This window comes from Diadema setosum, chromosome 17, assembly GCF_964275005.1.
Source record: "Diadema setosum chromosome 17, eeDiaSeto1, whole genome shotgun sequence".
Classification (NCBI taxonomy): domain Eukaryota; kingdom Metazoa; phylum Echinodermata; class Echinoidea; order Diadematoida; family Diadematidae; genus Diadema; species Diadema setosum.
Window position 1 is genome coordinate 9,604,372 of NC_092701.1, and position 23,810 is coordinate 9,628,181.

The 23,810-nt window shown below is 36.2% G+C and overlaps 1 protein-coding gene across 1 annotated transcript; it reads left to right on the plus strand.

Annotated features, from left to right (window-relative positions):
- Positions 1-1,550: 1,550 nt before the first annotated feature.
- LOC140241154 (choline transporter-like protein 2) lies at positions 1,551-22,875 on the plus strand. The gene is made up of 19 exons (XM_072320913.1): positions 1,551-1,572; positions 2,378-2,459; positions 4,232-4,316; positions 4,849-5,016; positions 6,681-6,753; positions 7,547-7,688; positions 8,961-9,044; positions 9,822-9,934; positions 10,460-10,582; positions 11,405-11,504; positions 12,849-12,941; positions 13,830-13,920; positions 14,795-15,030; positions 15,609-15,703; positions 17,275-17,381; positions 18,901-18,974; positions 19,679-19,844; positions 21,320-21,404; positions 22,175-22,875. The coding sequence occupies exons 1-19, from the start codon at positions 1,551-1,553 to the stop codon at positions 22,279-22,281; spliced, it is 2,046 nt and encodes a 681-aa protein (XP_072177014.1). The 3' UTR covers positions 22,282-22,875.
- Positions 22,876-23,810: the final 935 nt, after the last annotated feature.

Here is a 23,810-nt window from a genome sequence, read left to right on the forward strand (position 1 = left end):
CACGTTCAATTGTGTACACATTGGATGTGTATAGTTGACTTTTGTTTCATAGGGACTTGTAAAATGAATTCTACCATTTGATGGCCAGCAAAAAATAAAATAAGGCATGTGAAAATAACATTGCAGACCGGCTAAAGTCTTTTCGTGCATTATCAGATTTCATGTTGTTACAAGCGTTAATCCCATTAATCATTTGACCTAATTGCCCTGCTAGTGGATGATCATACACGTACAATGTATGTCTATATGGGCCATGTATAACTTCAGTTTTCAGTTCATTTGCCATAGTTCTGCCAGAGGTTCTGTATAATGTTGATTGACGGACTGTATTATAGTGGCATACAATTTGTACTCTGAATCCAAAAACTGTATTCAAAGTACATTGTAATTTGGTTGGAATCACTTGGATTTTCACAATGGTTTTCTGTGAGTGTTCCACATATTTTATATCATCGCCTGATATCCATACAATGTAGTCTACTATCCACAAAGTAGAGTCTCCCATAAATATATTTAAGGACTGATGTAAAAATGTTGGTCAATGCAGTAATGCAATGTGTGTTTCTCTACAATTGTGTTTTTGGTCACGCAAGAAATAAAATATTGAAATGTGATAACCATACTGTAGTGACATGTTTTTTTTTTTCTTTTCCTTTTTTTTTTTTTTATAGACATGCCTATAAAGATTTTTATTATGTCCTCCTACATGTACAATTGTATGTTTTCTGAATACATTTCTGTTCATTATACTCTCTTGTTCTATTTAATTTCAGGCAAGCCAACAAAGTATGACCCAACATTCAAGGGACCAATAGAAGACAGGTAGGCCATATTCAATCCAAAAATCATGACAAGTTTGGAGGTTTGTTTGTATACAATTGTACATGCTACTTAATTTACTTGTTTGATGGAGATAAATGATAGTTAAACTAGAATATATCGGGTTGTGTGAAGCAACCAAGGCACAGAATGATGAAATATTTGAAGGGTATTTATGTCTAATTTCATAGCTGAATGATTTAAAGAGATTTTATGTTTTCTGACACACAGTACAATGTAGTTCCTACGTACAACTACTGAGCCAATTTCAAACCATCTGGAGATTATGATAAAACTTTGAAATATGGACATTCTAGGAGACTTTTAATTAAAATGTGCTACAAGTTTTTTTTTTTAAATTTTTAATTACATGTGTGGTGTAGAGGTAGTACATGTTTCATGTTCTGTCAAGCTTTTGATATGAAGTGACCTAAGTGTACATACGCACAGTGTTTGCAAAGCAATATATGGTATCATAAATTTGTCCCCCTTGAAGAGCTGAATACACATTTACCTTACACTACTCCATTTTTGCTTGCTTATCGCAATCACAATCAGCTAAGTCTGATTTGCCCTTTTGCAGTAGTTGTCATGGTAACAGTGATGCCATATCTCTGGCCAAGGGCCCATTCAATTTTAATGGATCCATATCTTGTTCGCTCTGCTTCGTTTTCTACAGGAGCTGTACAGATGTCATCTGCTGCCTTTTATTCATTGTTTGCTTCGTTGGGATGTTTGTTGTCGGCTACTGGGGTGAGTTCATACATTGTATGCATTGTACTTAGGGTCACAGGACAGCTAGTCTACTGTACAGGGTGATAATAGCATTTTAGAATACTGACATGATGGAACAGCAATTCATACATCTGTATATCTTGTTATTATTGTTCAATTTTGTTGTGAGGGTATGTTTGGACCTTCTGATCATTTTATAGATCAGGGCAACACACTTTTGATATGTAATACACTTCACTCAAAAAGATGTGTTGTAAATATATTAATCACTTCTATCTGATTAACCTGTGAAGAAGATTGTCTGAAGTGAATAGAATACACACATACGATGCAAAGTTTGTTCCTAACACAGCATCAGATTTTGAAAATATAAAGTGCACCAGATTCTGACTGATACAACAAAAATTTTAAAATGTCACATCAATATGTTGTGTTTATTTAAATAAAGTTGTATTCACCAATTGTGTCATACTTTATGTACAAATGTACTGTAGGTGTTGATTTAAATGGGATGAATGAAATTGATTATGTCATCAAAACACACCTCTTGAGGCTGTAGCCATCATCTTTCTGGCAGAGTGCCAATTGGTGTATTCGATATTAGATACTGTTTTCGTAGAATGTCAGGAGCTTACCATGTACACAGAACATTCAGAATATACAGTGTAGAGTGAAATAAAAGTTGTACATGAGTATTTGTTAAACATCCAGTCACAATGAGACATACTTTTTTTTTCACAAGGAAATACACATCTAAAGACAGACAAACGCACACAATAATTTTATTCATTTGTTTGTTTGTTTGTTTGTCTTTTTTTTTCAGCTTGGTCTCATGGTAATCCAGTCACTCTCATCAAACCAACAGACACATATGGCAACATTTGTGGATATGCAGAGAATGTCAAGTAAGATTGTCTAAAGTTTCTATACTTTGTACTTGGTTGAAATTTGTGATCTTCTTCTTTTTGCATTCATGTGTTTTTCAACTCCCAACAATATCTCCTCCTGTGCTACAAAAGCCTTGTATCATGTCCAAGGTGGGATATTGGCAACTTTTTTTTTTTCAGCAGCTTTTTTTGATCTGCACCTGAAAAATGAACTACCTCTTTATGCAAGGCTCGACACTAACGGTGGCCCGGTGGCCCAGGGCCACCAAAAATGAAAGTCGGGCCACCAGATTTAAAAAAAGGGCAAATTTGGTCGGCCGCCTCGGATCACCAAAATTTTTTGAAAAGTATGCCAATAAATTTGTAATTCTTTGCACCGGAAATGTTGAGGTTTATTTATGAGTAGATATGTCCAGCTTCCAATTCTTACTATGATAAAATTTAGATATTTGACTCCGGTAAAAAAAAGGACTTTTAATGCTTTAAATTGTGTGTTTGTTTTTTTTCGGGCCACAAAATTTTTCTCTCGGGCCACCAAAGATTTGAAATTGATGATTTTGGTGGCCCCATCGTTAGTGTGGAGTCCTGCTTTATGAAATCAACAACTGTTGATGTGGAGAGCCCAGAGAAAGACAGAAGCAGTGCTTTTACCTCCTTCTTTACCTGTCAGTGAGATATGACCTGCAATTCATTTGGTGGAAGTATGTACACTTGGTTAATACAACTTTGTTACCATTTTTGTATATACTTGTTCTATTTCAATCTTAGCAAGCAGAGATTTCTGTAGACTTTTTTTTCCTTTCCCACTCTTTTGCTATATCAAGTTAAACACAAACTTAATAATCTTAATATATGTTTAAAGGTCATATATTGGGAATTTCATACAGGAATCTCAAATTACATACTTATCTATCAATGTTTTTGAGGAGGAAAGAGCATTTTTTCCTATATGAGTGCACATCATACAGCACAAATAATGGTTTGGTTGCAGCTCAGAACGAAAGATTACAAATGTTCCATAGTTTCACCTGTAGCATTTTCATTGGTATTGCTATAATGACTTCTGACAAGTAGCTCCTGAAGATGCACATTTTAATGATTGTAGCAGAATGTGATTATTTACATAGATCATTGTTTTTTTTTCTTCTGTGTATTAAAGAAAAGTGGCCATTTTCACTCTTGTTTTTGTTGATGGGTGTACAAATGTGTATGCCATGAATGACATTCGCTAATTTATATTGGCATTATATTCAACTTATCATCGACATGCTTCAGGTGTGCCATGTACATGGTATCAAGTTTAATGTAAAACAACTTTTTGACTCTGGTGGCTCAGTTTTTAATAAAACATGAGATGTTGAACTTTATTGACTGTGTGGTATTTTGATGGTGAAAAGGATGAAAAAAGAAAAAAAAAACACTCAAGCATGCAAAAGTTTTGAAAATCAAGTTGTCACAATGGAGATGACTATGAACAAATATTACCCTGCTCATCCACACTACCACAATAAAAAGATTGTCTACTATCTGTTGGAAAAACTGAGTGTGTATCAAAAAACCAGGCGCTCGCAGATTTTCACCTATTTGAAGCATATTCCAACATTAAGGTTTTATTAAAATGGGTTTTTGTATAACGTAATTTCTATACAGCATTACACACAGTTGCATAATTTCGGACCATGCAGCTCATATTTTTCAGACTGAGAGGCTGTTCTGTGACTACATGTATGAAAGACAATTTGTTATGTTCCATTAAACATCACATTTTCTTCATCTTTCTATTTTGGCAGAGATAAGCCATACCTGTACTTCTTCAACTTCTTGGATTGCCTGAGTTCTTCAACTCTCCTCAGTGTAAAATGTCCGACAGTGCAGGTAAACAAAGTCTACTTGATTTATGCTACACATAACAACAAAAACATGTAAACTTTGACTTTGTTCTTTCTTTGTTTCATTCTCACCACCGCAAGGTGGTTGCATTTTACTCTTTAATGTTTTTGATGATTATGATTATCTTTAAAGTCATTTTTTTTTTAATGATTTTGCTTGTTGCATTTAACTGATGCCATGTCTTGATAAATCAGCATCATGTGTATTAGCTATAGTTTTTATCTGGCGATTCTATTGAATACACTCTATATGTAGACACTCGTAATGCTAGTACAGTTATGAATTCCAGTTTTTTTTTTTTTTTTTTTGTGGGGTTCTTTTTGCTGTCCAGGAATATATCATGTGAATATAGCTTCATTAGCTCTATGCCCATTGTTGCAGCCGTTGCAACTTATATGTTATATACTGTCAGATTTAAACATTGATTGTGAGCGCCTTGAGCACCATTGAGTGGATGCGTTGCATGTTATAAATGTCTGTATTATTATTATCATTATTATTATTATTGTGGTGACAGGTATGTGTATCCTCATGTCCAAACTACACGGCTGCGCCGTACACATCGGTCGCCACGAGCGTTATCAACGGTGTCGCCTTTGATGTCAACCTGATCGACTGGAGTACATTCATCTGTGACTATGGTTTTAATCCGCAACAAGAGTATCTCTTGAGTGGAGGAGAATACGTAAGTCACTCACATTACAAACAGGGCCCTCTGGCAAAAATAAAAAAAGATATTTATATGTTTGGAATCCAAAATGAAAATCAACAAAATTGAATTTTCATTGATGGTTAATCCAGCACTGCATTTGAGTGGGGTATTTTATGTGTAGATTAGTTCAGACATGACTTTTTATATGCTTCTAAACCTTGCACTTTTCATTTTAGATCACACGCACAGACTCTACCATGCACTCAAATGAAAAGAAAAAAAAAAATGCAGCCCGAAGGGATAAATTAGTCACAAGAAATTTTTCCTGTGGCAACAAGCTGTCTTTTTTGCCCAGTAGACTATATATTTCTATGAATCTGTTGTGATTTATTATAAACCTGAATAATAGATAGCAGACAATTTTCTGTAGTGATTGTTTTGCAAATGAAGTATAGTGATAAGAATGGCGAGATTGTTGTCATGATGTTTCTTTAATATTCATGTGATAAGTTTGTGAATGACTCAATAGAATAGAAATTTAGCCTTGGTGCTGCAATGTACTTTTGAAGAAGCAAACCATCAAAATGCAGGGAATAAATTTCCAACTTGAATTTGATTAGCTATTTCAGATGATGAATGATATATAATTATATCAAATCGTATCCTGTGTACTTCTATGGAAGAAAACTGCTACACAAAAGTTAGTTTGTGTAGGTGTAGCTGCAGTATAAAAATGCATAGCAAATTACGATGCGATACCAGGAAAATGATTCCCTGAAATATGATGGAATAATCGTAGCCTGGCCAAAGGATTGTTGCATATTGTCAACTTGATAGACACTTCTGATTGCAAATGAAAATGGTGTTGTACTGTCAAATGTACTGAAGTCGCTATAAATAGTCGCCTCTGGCAAACACAGCCATGGCAACCATATAACAAATCATGTCTGCACTCTTCGTGAATGCAGAGTAAAGCTGACATCAGATTTTGGAGAGCCGTTGCCATAGTGATGCCAATTACCATTTCTCATTAGCTGATTTCCCTACTTTCCTTCGCACTATCAGGGATGCCAGTGGCATTTGCCTCCAAGTCCTGAAAAAATTTTGGTGGGGCAGAATATGTGCTTGAAGTGCGCACATCATGAGCACGGAGCGCGAAGTCCCTTGCGGCAGGGGTTCAGGTCTGGGGTTGTAGATACTCAGCCCGATTTTGGACCATTCCAAAATACTTTTATGACCTTTTTCATTTTGGTGGTAATTTTGATACTTGAATGCAAGTGATGTTTACTGAATGGATAAATTCAGACTTGCAAGCACTAAAACCCAAGGAAAAAGGATAAACGGGAAGAAATTACAGAAGTGGCAAAAAAGCTTAAATCAGAGATGACACTGAGAATAATAAACAGAATAGGAAAATCACAATTTTCAGACATTTTGAACAAACAAAAATGTGACTCTAAAGTTTGCTTCCTTTTCAAAAAAAATTTTGCTATTATTGGGAATAGTTGAAAAAAGCTCAGCTATTTTCCAATACTTGAACGCACCTACAAGTTTAGTGTTTTCTTTTGGTCTTATGCACATATTGTTTGTGCTGCTGGAAAACTTTGGTCTTTATTTTTGTGGCTATACACTGTGTTCACTTGATGCAGCTGACTTTTTTCTTAATTATCCTTTGATCTTCCCTCTCCCCCTTTCAGTCAGGTACCGTGGGCCTGGAAAAGATGTTCTCCGATGAGAAATGTGCATCCTATGTTATCCCACAGACTGCATGTGAGTGGTATACTCTCAACAAAGATGTTAATAATGATCAAATCTTATTCAGCAGAAGAAAATATCTATCATGACGTGTAGATGTACATTGTTAGTATTTAACCCGTTGAGGAACGTTGATTTTGCTACAACAGGCATTTCCCCTAGACCTCGGCCTGGCCGAGTATACCGCGGACTCATCCTCCACAGGTTAAAGGTTAACCCAGTGTAGTGTATATTTTGACCCATTGCTTTAAGTTCTCATAGGGTAGAATCCTATATTGCAGTCACAGTGGCCTGCAAACAATTTATAAGTTTGAGGAGAGTAAATGCTGTGTAATACACTTTGTTTGCAATAACCTTAATCTATGTCCGTCACGTTGTTGTGTCATTTTGCTATTTTGCTGGTGTAAATTCTTTTTCAATAAATTTTAATAACATGTTCAATTTTCAATTTGTAGGATTGTGTTGCACCAAAATGTGATAGAATATCGCAACATTGTGTGTTGTCAATGTCCTAGATTCCCTTCTTTTACATGCAATACATGGTCTTTTAAAGACTTTATGTTGAAGGAACGTATAACAGGTGTGTCTTTTTTTAGGACAGTATTGCAAAAAAAAAAAAGAAGAATGAATCCAGGTTTATATGATCTCATCCCTAATTTGAATGGTTGTCAATTACTTTAAGCCAACAAATTATATCTTGCATTTTCCCTTGCAAAAATTACATTCAGTGCAACAACCACTTTACTGTGTGCCTTTTGTGACTGAAATGTGACTTCATGCAGTTGTTTTCAAATTATCTTTTGTGCAGACCTCGGTCGATGTGTGCCATCGTTTCTGGTGAATGCATTGAGTAGCGTGACGGACGTCCTGTCTGAAGACGAGTTCATTCTCACCCCAGGCAGTGAGAACAACAACATCACTGCCAGCAACGCCCAAGATCTCTTCGAAACGTAAGAATGAAATTACACACTTAAACTACCAGTTGCACCACGTTAAAATAGTTTACCAGGAGTGAATGTACACTATTTGTAGAAGTCCCTCAGATCTATTTGTTGCAAAGCTAGTGTGATTGATTATTCCTTGTTTTGCCTTTATGATTCTCAGTCTAAATACCTATAAAGTTAACTAATCTCTTAATGTGAAGCAGATGTTTCCAGTCACTGGAACACTAGTCTAAATATCTTAAGCCTCATCTAGGATCACAAGAAGAAATCAAAGGAATGATATGCATGTTACCATACCGACAAAACTATGTGCGTTATTGATCGATACTTTTTCGGAAATGAATGGAAAGAAGAAGAAGAGGATAAAGACTAAAAGAATGAGTGAGATAAGGTGAGATGAGAGAGAGAGAGAAAGCAAATGGGAAAGAAGTGATGGAAAAAATATGTGACTAGCTACAACAAAAGGATCCTCAAGTTGCTGACGGCTGAGCCGAGAAAAATGAGTTTGAAGTCACATCATCAAAATTGGTCAAAACAATCGGATTTCTGTCATGTCATAATTTTGTAGTCTAATGTTTTATCCATCATCTGCCAAAATTTTGCAGCTAAATGATCAAAGGAAAGGCAGGAAATCAGCGTTTTTCTGGGCCTTGATTTTCCGACTTAGAACGTAACAGAAACGTGTCCGAAGATTTGGATTTAGCGCCGCAGCTAGACTCCGCCCCTAGCAACGAGGGTGTGATCTTATTGGTCAGTGCGTGGCATCCTGATTACTGATGGTTGTGCGTAGATCGCTGGCGCTAAGCTTGAATGAACATCGCGGAGGTTGCCAGGAGCTGCCTTCTATTGTCAAGCGGTGAAAACTGTCTCGCCTCCCCTTGATCATGATGGCGTCAGAAGGAAAACTTTGCAGGCGTTTTTCTCGAAACTCTGATTTCCTCCACCCCTTGACATGCGCTAATAATATCATCGCTATCTCTGCAACCGAGTACTTTTGTGAGTTGTGTTATATATGAAATTAAAGTAGAAGAGTAAGGAAATTAAGTCATGCCATTTTCAGAAAATTGCCCTCCCCCGACTTTCGGATCATTTTGTTGTAGCGGGTCACAAATAGTTAGAGTGAAACAGGAGCCATTTAAATGCTTCTACAAGTAATTGTACCAAGCCAGGTCATAATGAATGGTGAGCTTCATTGTACTCTTCTGCATTGATCTCCATTCTTTGTCGTTTCAATGTTTATATTTACAACTGCATATGGATATCTCTCCTGTCTGACAGATCTGTGAATTTGCTGCTGGATGTAGTTAACCTTGTTGAGGTGATCTACCAGGATGTCGTTGCCTCGTGGTATATCATCCTCGCGTAAGTTTCCCTATGAAGATCAAATGTTATTCTCCCTTGTGCCATTTTGATTTGGATCCTTTAGAATATTTTGTTCAGGACCTTACATAAAAAAAAATCTGCTAGTTTTCATTGCTTGATTTTGATTATATAAGTTATAAATTTGTGATGTCTGGAATTATTTCTTGTTATCTATAAGGGTCAACATGCTTCGTATTCCACTAAATGGAATAAGACATGTTTTTCCTCGATGTTGGAGTAGGCATATAAAAATAGCTAAAATATTCAGCTAACATGGATATTTAATTATGTTTACATTGTTGAATGACAGTATTTGTTTTGATGTAGGAGAAGAGGTATTAAAATTGCAAAAATGTTCAGCTAGAATGGATGTTTTATCATGTCTGTATTAAAGCATTACTATATTTGTGCAGTAGTTTAATCAAAATTGTCACATATTTTGTTTCAAAGCAAAGGGCCAGGTTGTAATATAAGCTTTACATTTATGAGCAAAATTTGCCAAAACTTACACACACTAAGAATGTAGTACCTCCAGTGAAAGTAGGAAGTGTTCCATTAGATATGATTTCAATACAAATACATTTGCTGTTTCATTTTTTATTTTTTAGATTAGGCTACTGATACGTATAGATGTAGCAAATGTATATGTATGTGTAGCAAGTAATATTTGTTTTTTTCTCTTTTGTATGAAACGTTTCATCACCTGAGTGTGAAATATAAAACCAATCGTGGATTTTCAAAGCTTGGCTTATGACCTTTGACCCTTGATCTCTGCAGTGGAATGCTGTTGGGAATGTTGATTGCATTCATCTTCATTGTTCTGATGAGATGGCTGGCTGGAGTAATTGTGTGGTTCACAATCTTTGGCCTCATGGCTACACTGGGTGTTGGTAAGTGGTCTCGTGTTTGGTGTGCAGTGCTTTATGTTTATTTCATAGTGTAACTTTGAAGTTCATTGTACGTAGTATTAGTAAGTGCCAACAACCCAGTACTCATAAAACAATATTTCAGACATTAAATTCAATATTGGAATCAGTTTGACTTTTTTTTTTCTCCCTGAACCAGTGTGGGTTTTGATTGGCTGTCAAAAAGAGAAACTTAGTAGAGGGTTTTTGGGCTGGTCACTGCAAGATATGTGATGAAAACACATGACCCCTTCTCACTTTCATGTCTTGGGTTTTATGAATAGATTGTGAAACTCAACATTTCATAACTTTCTCTTCTTTCCCCTGATTTTGATTATTCCATTTGGATATATCATATTTATTTTAGTTTTTTTTTTTTTTTTATTCATGGAAGTCAACTTTCGTACGTACACTAATTACTGTCATATGCCAACCTGAAAATTCTGAAACACTCATTCTTATTTCCGGATTGTATATCCTTTCTACGTGTGACTATATCCAAACCTGCAGGTATTTACTACTCCTACTACATGTACACCAGTCTGGCTGGTGTGGATGGTGCCGATGCTGCCATCACCTTCACCGCCAATCTCTCCAGCTACTTCCGTCTCCAGCAGACCTGGCTCATCATTGGTGAGAGGCTGATAGCAGATTCCCTTCACTTTGTATTTTGGTTACATTGTGTCCACTGCCCCTACCCCTCCAGATAATCATAGAACTTGTTGGAAAGTTTGGATGTACTGATTGAAACAAACAAAAAAATTATTGCTATCATTCATGTTTAGTGTAAAGATCGTTGATCAATACCAAACATGGTAGTAGAGCGAGGAGAGAGAGAAAGAAAGAAGAAGACAGACTAAGAGAATGTAGATTGAGGTTTATGTCATTTTACATTATACACTACCATATGAGAGAGGATACAGAGATTTCGGTTTGTGTGTGTGTGTGTGTGTGTGGTTTTTTTTTTTTTTGCCTGTTTGAAGTATTCTACATTAGAAGAATGATATAATGTGTGCTACATCAATGGATTATAAGCTGAGGAAAAAGATTCTCAAGAAAATGTGTTAAAAAAAAATCACTGACATCATTCTTTCACAAAAAACTTTTTACATCATGAGTTAAAGATATTTTTATATGCCAAACATGTATTAAAGAGATATGCCCATAACAGACTGATTTACCAATCCAATGTAGTGAAATCAGTGAAAGTCTGTCTTTGGGGTCCTTTTAAAAGCTTTTCCATTATCCCAGCTAGCTGTTTCTGATGAATACACTTCAGTACTTAAATGGAATCTACCCTGCATACATTAGTTGTTCCTATGTCAATCAAGTCTCAGTAAGCTCTCTAGTTCTTGGGAACAACCTTTTTGTCTAAAAAGAAATGTCTATAGAATTTGAATGTTCTAGTAAATAGGTGTGTACTTGTTTTTCTTTAAATCCTTTGCATGCATACAGGCATCATTCTCTCAGTACTCCTGGCCATCATACTGCTAATGACCCTCTGCCTCTGCACTCGTATCCGCATCGCCATCTCCCTCATCAAGGAAGCCAGTCGGTAAGGATCGTTGACAGATCTTACAAGGGAATTTCCCCAAATATGCATACGGAATGAGTGAATGCAGCGATATTAGTATTAAAATCACTTCACCGAAGTTTGAGGAAAATTGCGCGATACATTCAAAAGTCATGAGTTTTTAAGTTTTGGTGCTGACATTGCTGGATGAGAAGACTCCGACATATTGCAACTTCACATGTGGACAACAAAGAAAATATGAAAGGAATTCAACATATTTTCACTTAATATTTAACTTTACCTCTTTCAGAAAACGGGGGGAATCATTTTACTCTGAACATACGTCAGTATCAAGAGGAGGATTTGTGTACTTTTTATGACATATGATTTTTTTTTTTTGCAATTCTCTTTACATTTTGTATATATCATTGCCCATGCATAACATCATGGACTGTTGTAGTCATTTATCCAGAGGTGGCAGCACCAAAGGGTTAAAAAATTCATTTCTTTTGCATGGATTGTCCATAGTTTTCCTCACACCTGATGTGCTCTACATACACCGTTACACTTACTCAATCCATATGACTATTACATATATGTATTTCTTTTCCTTTTTTTCTCCTTTAACCCGTTGAGGACAAGTCCGAGTACATATACTCGGGCAAATGTCTATGGGAAATGTTTGTTGTAGCAAAGCCCATTCTCAATGGGTTAAAGAAGAACCCTCTTCTTTAACAATTTCTCTCCTTCCTTCGTTTGGCACAAATATTACACTTGGATAATTTGTTCCCTTCCTGATGGCTCAGGCAGGCTATTGCAGTTGCTTTTTGACTGTTATCTGTGATGTAACCTTCTTTTGCATTCAGTTTTTCTTTAAAGACAGTGGTCAATAGCTTGACCCTGATGACAAAAAAAAATTCTGTTGACGTGATCATACTCCAAACTGTACACTTTTGGATGTTAAGAGAGATGAATGATCTTAATAGTTCTAGAATCAACTGAGGTTTGTTCTTTTTTCAAAACTAAAATTGGAGCAATAGGCAAATGAGAACATTCATCAAAAGGGAAAAAAAAATCATACTTCAAAGAAGAATTCATTAATTATGTGCAGCATGCACATTTCACAGTAAGGGCCTTCTCTGTAATTGATTTTGTTAATGTGTTTGCAAATCCTGTCCAGAGATTATAGATATCCAACCCCACTCTAAAATGTGAGTGTGCAATCTAATTTCATGTGATTAATTTATGTGTATAAACATTGAATTAATATATCAATATTGGCATGGACCATATGGCTCTGTAGAGCAGTGTGTCTTTGGCAATTTACATGTTAATTGTGCTGTACTGAGTAACATATTTTCTTTTCTTTGCTCTGATTGGTCACAGGGCCATAGGTCACATGATTTCCACCCTCTTCTGGCCAATCATGCCATTCCTACTGGAGCTGATAGTGGTGGCGCTCTTTGCCTGCATTGCAGTGTATCCTTTTCTCACACTTGTTTGCATGATTGATTGCAGCAGATGATTGTACTCGAAGTCAATATTTAGTGCTGATGAATTTCCATTTTATTTTTTATAAGTCATAGGCCCCGTTTTATCAAAAGTTATAATTAATTATAAATTTCCTTACCACACAGGCTGCCATAGACTTATCATAGAAATCAACTATAAGCAATTATAACTCTTCATAAAACAGGGCCATAGAAAGATAAGACTGCCAATTTTGTATGTGAAAGCAGGAATGTCCCTTAATTGATATCTTTTGATTTGTCTATCTACTTACCATTTTTTTTCTATCATTTTTTTTTTTTGACAGTGCTTGCTGTCAGCTTATTTCAAGAAGCATATACTTTATATTTTCATGTAAGTACATTGTACATGCTATCTTAATCTTGCTTTGCAAAGGCTGTAGTTTGGATTTTTTTTCCTATCATTTTTTTTTTCTTCTGTGGATATGAATAACATTTATGATATGGGTTTGCGTATGTACAGAAAATACCAGAAAACATCATGTACGTTTGGATAAGTACAAACACATTTGTTTTTCATACTGATTTTGAACTAAGTCCCATGTTAGAAAGTTTCGTACACTCTTGTCATGTCACTTGATTTTAATGAGCTGCATTTAACAGCTATCAAAGTAAAATGCTTATATATATATATTTAGTGATGGGCTGTTGCTGAGCTGCTATTGTAATGGCCTGGGGGGCATTTCATGAAGCATTTTGCCCGACAAAGTTGTCAGACAAAATGACCCAGCTTCAGCTTCATGAAGGCAGGTCAGTGTGTCCTAGCTGGATTCCATGAATATTGCCCTGTCTTCCAAACCCTGTGTAAATTAGCCTTGACTCAAGCCGTCATCCTCAGTTATCTTGCCACCACTCATCGCAACATGTATGTAGTGGTCGATGCACCGACAGATTTTGGAGTTGCTAATGGCACATCTTGTGACCAGGCTGTAAGTGTATAATCCCTTCTCCTTTAATGAATAAAACAAGTAAAATGATTTAGTTGCACTTGTAGAGTAGAGACCTTTGATTAATTACTGTCCTGACAATATTGTGGAATTGGGGCGCTACATGCATGGTTTATATTTTGAATTCAGTTGTTAAAACTTCATAGCGTTAAGTGTTTCTGCTTGTAAATCAATATTTTACTCAATTTACCTCCAGTGTGACTTTTAATCTGGGCAATTGTAAAAGATATCAAGTGTCATTACAGGAGGTGTCAATTTCTCTTGTGACGGTGCATTAGAATGCAAAATTTTGTAGCTTGAAATCCAAGAACTTTGTAATCTGTGGACAAGTTACCATCCATACAAATTGTATGGCTCATTTCTTATTTCATTCATATCAAGACAATTCGAAGATATTGTTTATAGAACTTCAGCAAAGATCCTCCATCTGAAAGGATATGTTATCATTAGAATTAAGACCTCTGCAGATATATGTTTGCACGTAAGTCAACGTATTATATGATTTTGACAGTCTATCCGAGCCTCCATTATATCTTCCTTTTGAATGATCTGTGTGAAGACAAGTTTAAATAACCAAAACAATGCGATCCTGATAAAAGGTGGGACCCACCTTTTATTAGGAATGCTTTGTTTTCCTTTGGTTATGGATATCTCAGCCATTTCAAAACCGATTTCAAGCAAATAAACTTTAAATTCCTCTTAGAATTTTACGCTTTTTAACATTTTGTAAAGTGGTTTCTAAGTATTTCATAAAAAGTTAAAAGCTGAATTCTCACCTCAACCAATGCTGTTCCATATCCCGTTATCTGTACATTTCTTTGGCCCCTATTCATGGCACTCGTTGTACCCCTCACAGACATTTGCCACCAACAACACAACAGCAATGTGCATCTTCAGCGAGTACGCCCTGCCCAGCTACACCATCTACCTGCAGGTCTACAACCTCTTCATGTTCTTCTGGCTGGTCAACTTCATGATCGCCTGGGGTCAGATGACGCTGGCTGGGGCCTTTGCCTCCTACTACTGGGCCTTCACCAAGCCCCAGGATATCCCAGCTTTCCCTCTTCTCAAATCCTTTTGGCGATCCATCAGGTACAGTATACTCTTACAGCTTTAAACGTACTCATAGTTGGTCGTTTTAGATGATTCGTCATGTATGGGGAACATCTGTCTCCATACGTACATGTAATAACATCCAGATGTGGGCAAACCACATGCAAAGGAGAGCATGAGATTAGAAAAAAAAAATAAAGCAGCAATAATTGTGTGATGAATTAATAAAGATTGCTTTCAAGAAGTGATCCTATGAAAATGAAGCTTTTTTTTTTAATTTTCTTTGTTAGCTGTTGATGCAATGCAAATGTGCAACATTGCAGAAGGGCCATATTATCTTCAAATGGAATGTTTGCACCTAATTGAAAAGATATTTATTCTTTGCATATATATTAAAAAAAATTAAGCTCAGAACTTTCCTTCATAAATATTTGTGGAAATGTAATTATACAAGGTGAAGGAGTGCAGAGTCACATTTTGTTAACCCGTTAAGGACAACTCCCGAGTATACTCGGGCAAGTGTCTATGGGAAATGTGTGTTGTAGCAAAATCAATCCGTCCTCAACTGGTTAATATCAACAGGAATACTTACCGGAGTCTGATTTCTTCCATTCCAGGTATCATCTGGGTACCATAGCCTTTGGTTCCCTCATCATTGCCATCATCCAGATGATTAGGGTCATGTTGGAGTACATAGAGCAGAAACTCAAAGGTGCGTGTGAGATTTTGCAGCTAATGATGACGACGACAACAACAACAACAACAACAACAACAACAACAATAATAATGATAATAATAATGATAATAATAATAATAATAATAGTAAAAATGATAATAGTAATGATAATAATAATGATGATGATGATAATATGGATAAAAATAATAATCATAGTAATAATAATGATGATGATAATAATAACAATTATAACAACAATAACAGTAATAATGATAATAATAATAATGATAATGATAATAATAATAATAATAATGATAATGATAATAATAATGATAATAATAATAATAATAATAATAATAATAATAACAATAACAATAATAATCTTTATCCAGGGTAGCCTCTTCAGTGTTGCCGCTGTTCTACCAAAGGGCCCTGTCATTTATTATTACCCTAGCATTGCTAGGTACCTATTTATTCACTTGGGTTATGAGAGGGACATTGTGGGTAAAACCATCTTGTCCAAAGACGTGAGCGCTGGGTGGGAATCGAAATTGGGTCCTCTGTTTTGGAGTCGGGAGTCTTATCCACTATGCCACAGCACCCCCGATGTGGCAGGTACAATTGTACAAGATTTGGTAAAAAGTCACTATGGTCTCCGTAAATTCATTTGGATTTCCCAGGCATATTTTGTCATTTGTGGGTTGTATGAAAGCGACGAAGATCAGCATTTGCTGCATGGAGAATGTGTGATTGTTCAGGATATTTTGTATGTGTGTGGCTTGAGTGTTGTGTTCATGGTCACTTATTGTCATGTACGTGTGACAGATTTTGAGTATTATAAGGTCACAGTTAGATATGGGAAGAGAAAACAATAATATGGACATGGGTGCTTGCTGTTGAAAATATTTTTGTGATTGCTTCACTTACCTTGTATATGAAAACTATTGTCACTCTGTCTTAAAAGTGAAAAGCTGGGGGTACATCAATTCTTTAAGTTAAATTTCAAAGACTCCTTTATAGGAATATAATGGACGAGTTTGACTGTTGTCATGGCATGTTTGTCAGACTGTAAAGTGCAGCATACTCCTTCTATGGCAATAACTCTCATGAATACTGAATTGTATGCACTTGAAATGTGCTCTTGCATGTACAGGCACAAGGGGTCCTAAGAATCAATAAATTTGAGGTTTAATGTGAAGAACCCTGCCCTCCTTATTTACAGAGTGTGATTAATTCTTGTATAATTTATCTCAAGTAATCATTGTTAAATTCAGAGTAAATTATTCTGCACTCTAACTATTAATGGAATGCAAACACAATGCAATTAGTATTCATTTTCAAATGCTGTCATGAGTCTTTGCAAATATGGTGAAAGTAGACTTTGCCAGTAATTTGATATCTTTATAGGATGGAAGTATACTGCTGTATTGAATATAGATGGTACCAAATAGCTGCATGTAAATTGACTTGTAGGCACAAGGCTGGAGCAGTGTTTAACTTGCAACGTGCTTTCCAGAATTTGGGCCTCTTGGTACACAAATGGATTTCACATGCTGACGAAGATTGTTTGTTTATACCGGAATCTCTCTCCATCCCCTTCATGATAGGCAATGCTGAGAATGAAGTTGTGAAGTTCATCATCAAATGTCTCAAGTGCTGCTTCTGGTGTTTGGAGAAGATCATGAAGTTCCTCAATAAGAATGCCTACATCATGGTGAGTATAATGTCAGTCATAGAACATTTAAATATGACTAGACATGTGCCATTTTTTGTTGTTTTTGTTCAATCAATTTGCACACCTCATGACTTGTTTGTGCCCGAGGTACTGTAAAAGTGGATATTTTCCCGTGACTAATTTTTCGCGCTTGGCTGGGTAAGAAGAGTTTCGTGTGTTTTTAATTCCGTGGAATCAAGACACCAAATACTGGAACATAAGGCATGCAAAAATATTAGCGTGCTTTTATTTTCACGCTAGCTTCTGGTTGCGTGAAATGCGCAAAAATTACAATACCGCGAAAATTTCCACTTTTACAATATGTTGTTTGCCTGCCAGTCTATCCATGTGTAAACTATGACCTCCTTTCACCACGATATTAAAGCTGAAAACAACTGAAGATAATCCATTTCAGCTCGACATATTTGTGTACGATCTGATGAAGTGCTGGTGCTGAAAAAAGAAGAAGAAGAAGATGAAGATTCCCACAGAATAAAGGAAGTATAGACCATAACATCATTTACTGATCGCACTACGATTTGATTAGCATTTCATATAACACTCAACTGACTAAATACTGATCAAATCAAAGGGGAACACTGACAGGTTAAAGTCATATTCTGATAGGTCCTGCCTTCTCTCCTTTTCAGTGATCAATTGAGGTAAAACAATTCTCTGTATAAAACTATTTCAGCAAATATGGTGCATCTCTGATATCATGCAGTTGGCACCTGAATGACGTCAGATGTGAAAGATTTCAAGAAATTTTGTGAATATTTTGATAATCATATTGCTTGCATGGATCATCTATTTTCATTCCATTTTTTGCTTAGTGCTTTCTTTGAACGTTCTGCATCTAATGAATTGATTTACACGTACTGAGGACTGAGGACTGTGCCTCTTTAAAGTCAAGATATCATCTTCCTCTCAAAGTGATAAGCAGTACGCGGCAAAATTATGTAAATTGAATATAATACTGCAAAGAGAGGAGAAAAAAAAAACAGTTTGAAAAAATGTCAGTGTGTCCCTTGCAGTGGTGGATCCAGGCGGGGCACACTGGGCACCCCCCTTTATTTTTTTGTTAAAACAAAAGAAATAAAAAGACAGAAAATGAAGAGGGGTGGGGTGCGTGCGCCCCCTTTAATTTTGTGAAGGTGCCTCCCCTTTACGGAATTCCCGGATCCGCCCCTGCCTTGCATTCAGTATGAACTTATGGGAGAAATAAGGTAGCAGAAATAACTTGGACGATACCATCAATTGTACGTCTTTTTACAACCCATGAACTCTGACCTAACATATCCCACAGTTCTTGCCTTTCATGTTCCTTCCTGTCACTGTTGTTTGGATTGGAATTTTTAAAAATGGCGCTTTTGAAGTTTACCGCTGACAAAATAAGTCCATATCTATGTGAGATCGAACAATGCTGTAGGCATGATGTACTATACAGTAGTCCCATCCATAGGTTGACTTTTTTACCTTTCCTTTCACTATCTACGTTGTATTTCCCTTCCCATTACAGTGTGCAATCTACGGGAAGAACTTTTGCACATCGGCCAAAAACGCATTTTTCCTGCTCTTGAGAAACATTCTCAGGTGAGTGGCAATGCACATGGATCACAGTGGTCACTTTGAATGCCTGCAGATGTGGAATTGAGTGTGGGAGCTAGGAACCAGTTTTTTGCTCTTTGGAAATAATCAGCATGAAATTAGCTTGTATAGCAAAATGAATTAGAGCTATCCAAGTACTGCAAGGCTAATACTGATTATGGCCTTATGGATTCTGGTCTGAGGCTGTAACCTGTAGAGTGAGACACCTACACATCTATTTACTTGTGGTAGTTGATATTAGTATGTTGCTGCTGTGTGGTCTCAGAATTTGAGCCAGACAATTTTCAGTATCCAACTTACTATAGACTATTATCATCACTGGCAAGATGGCATACAGTAAACTTTGTATGAGTCAGTCTTTTGGAGTGAAGAAAGTGCTTGAGTTAAGTGCTATACTGTAAAAGTGATATACATGTACTGTGATTCAAGTGACAAACTGTTACAAAGTGATATTGTAAAGTGATAAACTGTAAAAGTGATGGACTGTAAAATGCTGGAAATTTTTGCATAGATAAATAGATATGTGTGTAATAATTTTTGTTTTAATTTGTATGATGCTGTTGCATGTTGCCATTAATTAGTTATGAATATTGTTTATAGATTGTATGCACGTCTCCTTTATCAAGCAGACTCATGTGGGAGGTACAAAATTTGAAGGCATTTTCCGTATCCTCTCTGACATGTGACAGGGTCGCAGTGGTCAATAAGCTGACCGACTTGGTCCTGCTCATGGGCAAGCTGCTGACCGTTGGGTTGGTGGGCGTGGCAGCCTTCTTCTACTTCACCAATCAGATTTCGTTCCTCTCCAACCTGGTCACCGTTCCTGACGTGACCTACTACTGGGTCCCCATCATTGTAAGTCATCTCTCTTCTGGATGAACATTTGTATGCTTATGTATTTGTGTTTATGTGTGCATTTAGGTAATAATCTCCTCCTCATCCTGGAATTAATGCATGAAATGAAATGATATTCTAGAATTGCAAGCTTTCAATCCTCATGGTAATATTCAATTTCTAAGTACTTAGCCTGTCTCTTTCAGACTTTTGCTGAGACAGAAATTAACTTTATATTGATAAGTGTTATATTTTCTTCGAAAACATCACAGAAAGTTGTTTGTGTGCTTGTGTGTGAAGAGAAAGAGAGAGAGAAAACAAAAGAGATGGAAAATAAGAAAATGTGTGTGTGTGAGTGTGTGAGACTACAAGTACTATCAAACAACGTTATAAGTTTTACTGGAGTTTCACAGAAAATTTGACGTTCCTTGCTATTACTGTATACGGCATATATATCGCGAGTCTGAATTTTCGCGAATCGGGACTTCACGACAATTTCGCAAGTGATTAAATTCGCGATCGTGGAGTCCTGTACTGAACGGAGAAATGTGTACGCGTACGTCACATTCATATCGGCATCAGAGTTGATATTTTCGCGTGTTTTTAATTTCACAAATAGCAGCTGACTCGCGAAATTCGCAAAAATAAAAGCCTCGCGAAATATTTGGCGTATACAGTATAATGTCAGCAATTGTGGTTATAAGTAGAATGATACAACCAAGGATTTCCGTCTTGTGGTTCCAAGGTCTGAATCTGTTGGCAGCAGTGGTAATGTTTTTATGCATATATAGTACTTTATTATCAGTTGTTGCCAAATGCTTTGGAGGGCCGGGACTTGAAAGTCCTGTATTACCTTTGGGAACAGGGATTTTGATAAAAAAAAAATCAAGATATGACATTTGATGCATATATGTAGGTCTGTTGTACCACAAAACATCCTATCATATGAAATTTTTGCAATAAAGCCTAAAATATAAGGAAATATCTGTATTTTTCTCAATAACTCGTACCTGTAGACGGCTTAGTCTGGAAACATTCTTATTATAACTATTGTTCACATTTGGTATATTTAACAATACTTAACATTGATTTTACCGATTCAAACTTTTACAGTGGTTGTTTCTATCCCTAACTCACATTTTAGAACTATTTTAAAGCACTAATGCTTGGTTCTTGTTTCATCTGCAAATGGTAAATTATGCCTTTAAAACTGTTGGTCCCATGCTTCTGATTTCCTTGAAGTACTGGTACCTACTTATATTGCTTCCTTTGTTTCCAAATGGACTGAGCCCAAATCGATTCATAAGGAGAAAAATAGAGATGTACCCAGAGAATGTGCTTCTTAACCGGTCAATAATAGTGACATTTCATCTGTGAACATATTTGTGCCAGCCTTTCCATTTTTTCTTGACTTTCTGGCGCATCATTAGCAGGATGCCTTGCTGTGAATAAATACTTTATTGAGATGCCCTTCTTATCACTTTCTTCCTCTGTAGGTGATGGTCATCGGAACCTATGCAATCGCTGTGAGCTTCTTTGGAGTGTATGATATGGCGGTGGACACCCTGTTCCTCTGCTTCTGTAAGTTTCTTTTTCTTTTTTCTTCAATATTTTGTTGTTAATAAGTTGATTTTATACATAATTTTCATAATACCTGAAAGAAAAAAAATTACAACATACAAAACAATATATTTTCCTAATCACTCATATCCTAAATGACAACAATATTTCTCTTACTTCTTTGTTTTTCTGATATCACATGTAAACATATTATACAAATATCGTCTGTTGAGAATGAGAAGGGCGTTAAGTGGTCTTGAACACTATGGGTTTTGTGGCAACGTAACGCCCTTATCATTCTCAGCCGACGATATGATCTCTGTGATGGCTAGCGAGTGTGTTTTGGCACATACATCTAATTTCAAAAGCACACATTCATTTGCTTAGATATTCAGAACAGTATAATGCGTTTGCGTACGTAGCATATGACTTGCAATAAGAAAGGCACAGGTACACATGTAGCAGTTATCATCTAGGCAAGCTGTTTAGGCAGGCCAGAGTGGCATATGTGTAAATAATATTTGCCTATGCATAGGTGTTAATCTTCTTCTGTTTTTTTCCTTTGCAATGCTTGTGCCAATGACTCTGTTATTATTAGTCTCTTTTTAAAAAACTACTTTTCTTGAGGCTGAGATGTAATGAGTTCATCCCTATTTTTTGACATTAAGTTTTTTGACATCTCCAAAAAAAAAAAAGAAGAGAGAATAGGCCTATAACATGTATATATTATCACGATTGTGAAATATGTCTCTATTGGCAACGTCACCCCCATATTTTTATTAAACCCACAGTGGAGGATCTAGAGAGGCACGATGGCTCAGCAGAAAAACCGTACTACATGTCCAAGGATCTCATGGGCATCGTCGGCAAGAAGAGTAAAGTAGAGAAAGAGGATTAGATCTGCCGGTTGGAGCAATTTCCAGAGCTGACCTTGAACTCTTGTGTCCAAAGGACATCATTAACAAATATAACACCGCATGCAAACACTGTGTGACTTTTGTGACATCATCAACATGTTGAGGAGAGGAATATTGAGAACCTGATGGAGAACTGGATTGATGGATGCACATGGAAAATAGAAATCCCCCAAGGCATCAGTGATCTCTTAAGTTATTGTGAGTGTCTTGGGTGACGCGAGTCAGAACCAGCTACAGTGATGTCAATGTATATGCACCCATATGAGCAAAACTTTCCATAAGACAAAACTTCCACCCTGAGGAGAATTTCCACATCATTCTTTTTAACTGCAATTGAAACAAGTGGAACTTCTCAAACTTTGAAATGGCTGATGATATTTGAAGATGAATCCTTTGTTGAATAATGATTGAAAAAAAAAAAAAGATTCAGAAGGTGTTTACTTTAAACCCTCAGCACAGAGTTAGGTCCCCATACATGAACACCTATATCCAGTTATAACCTCTTTGATAACCCCTATGATGCATCTTTAAATTGATGCTGTCATTGTTATTTAGTACAGTTCAAACTAAGTTATGTACACATGTCTTGTGAGTGAATGAAGATTGAATATATGAAATATAGTTTAAACACTGTTTGAATTTTCATATTAGCCATGCTGTACTGATATCTTTCTGTTTTTGTTCAAACAGAAATGGAGATATGTAAATAGAGTAATCATTTTGTGATTAATTTTTTTGTTGCGTGCATGTAGACAGACTTGTTCCAGAGATTTAATACGGTCTAAGAACTATTGTGGCTGGATGAGGAAATACTGAAATTGATAAAAATTGTGTTTTTTTTTTTCATCAATAAATCTGAAGTGTACAGGGAATTTGAGATGTGAATGGAAGAGTGGAGTTAAAAAGCACGAGAAGATATGTTTCAGCCATCAGATGCCATTGAGAACTTGTACATAATGGTAAGATTAGGGACATCAAGATTGATTGTGCAGCTACTGTACTGTGATTGTATACTCTCATTACACATTACAAAATACTAGCCATGACATTCATAATTCAAACTTTCAATAAGTATAGCATTTTTAAGATGAGTTTTTACCTGGTCTTAAACTCATTGAAATGTATAGCTGCTTGGCTTGCAAACAGAGGGAGATTTTTTTAATGTTATTGTCTCATATCCACAGTCAAATCCATCCACTTTTTGAAAACAAACAAACCAAAAAGCCAACAACTCGTTAATGGTCCTGTACTTATGTGACTTAATTTTGCAGGCAAAATCATATTAGAAACCGGCCTCTTTCACAGAGCATTTTAGGGAATGACATCTACGGGACCGTGGGCAATATGCGGTGTCACTTTCTAAATGAAATCTTGTGTTACAATTGTTGATCTTGACATCCTGTTCCTTGATTTTAATCTCACAGCCATGTTTGAAATATTGTCAGTTTTGAAAATGCACAGCACATATTCACTATTTCCTTTGACACGCCGTTGGGAAGTTGGAGACATA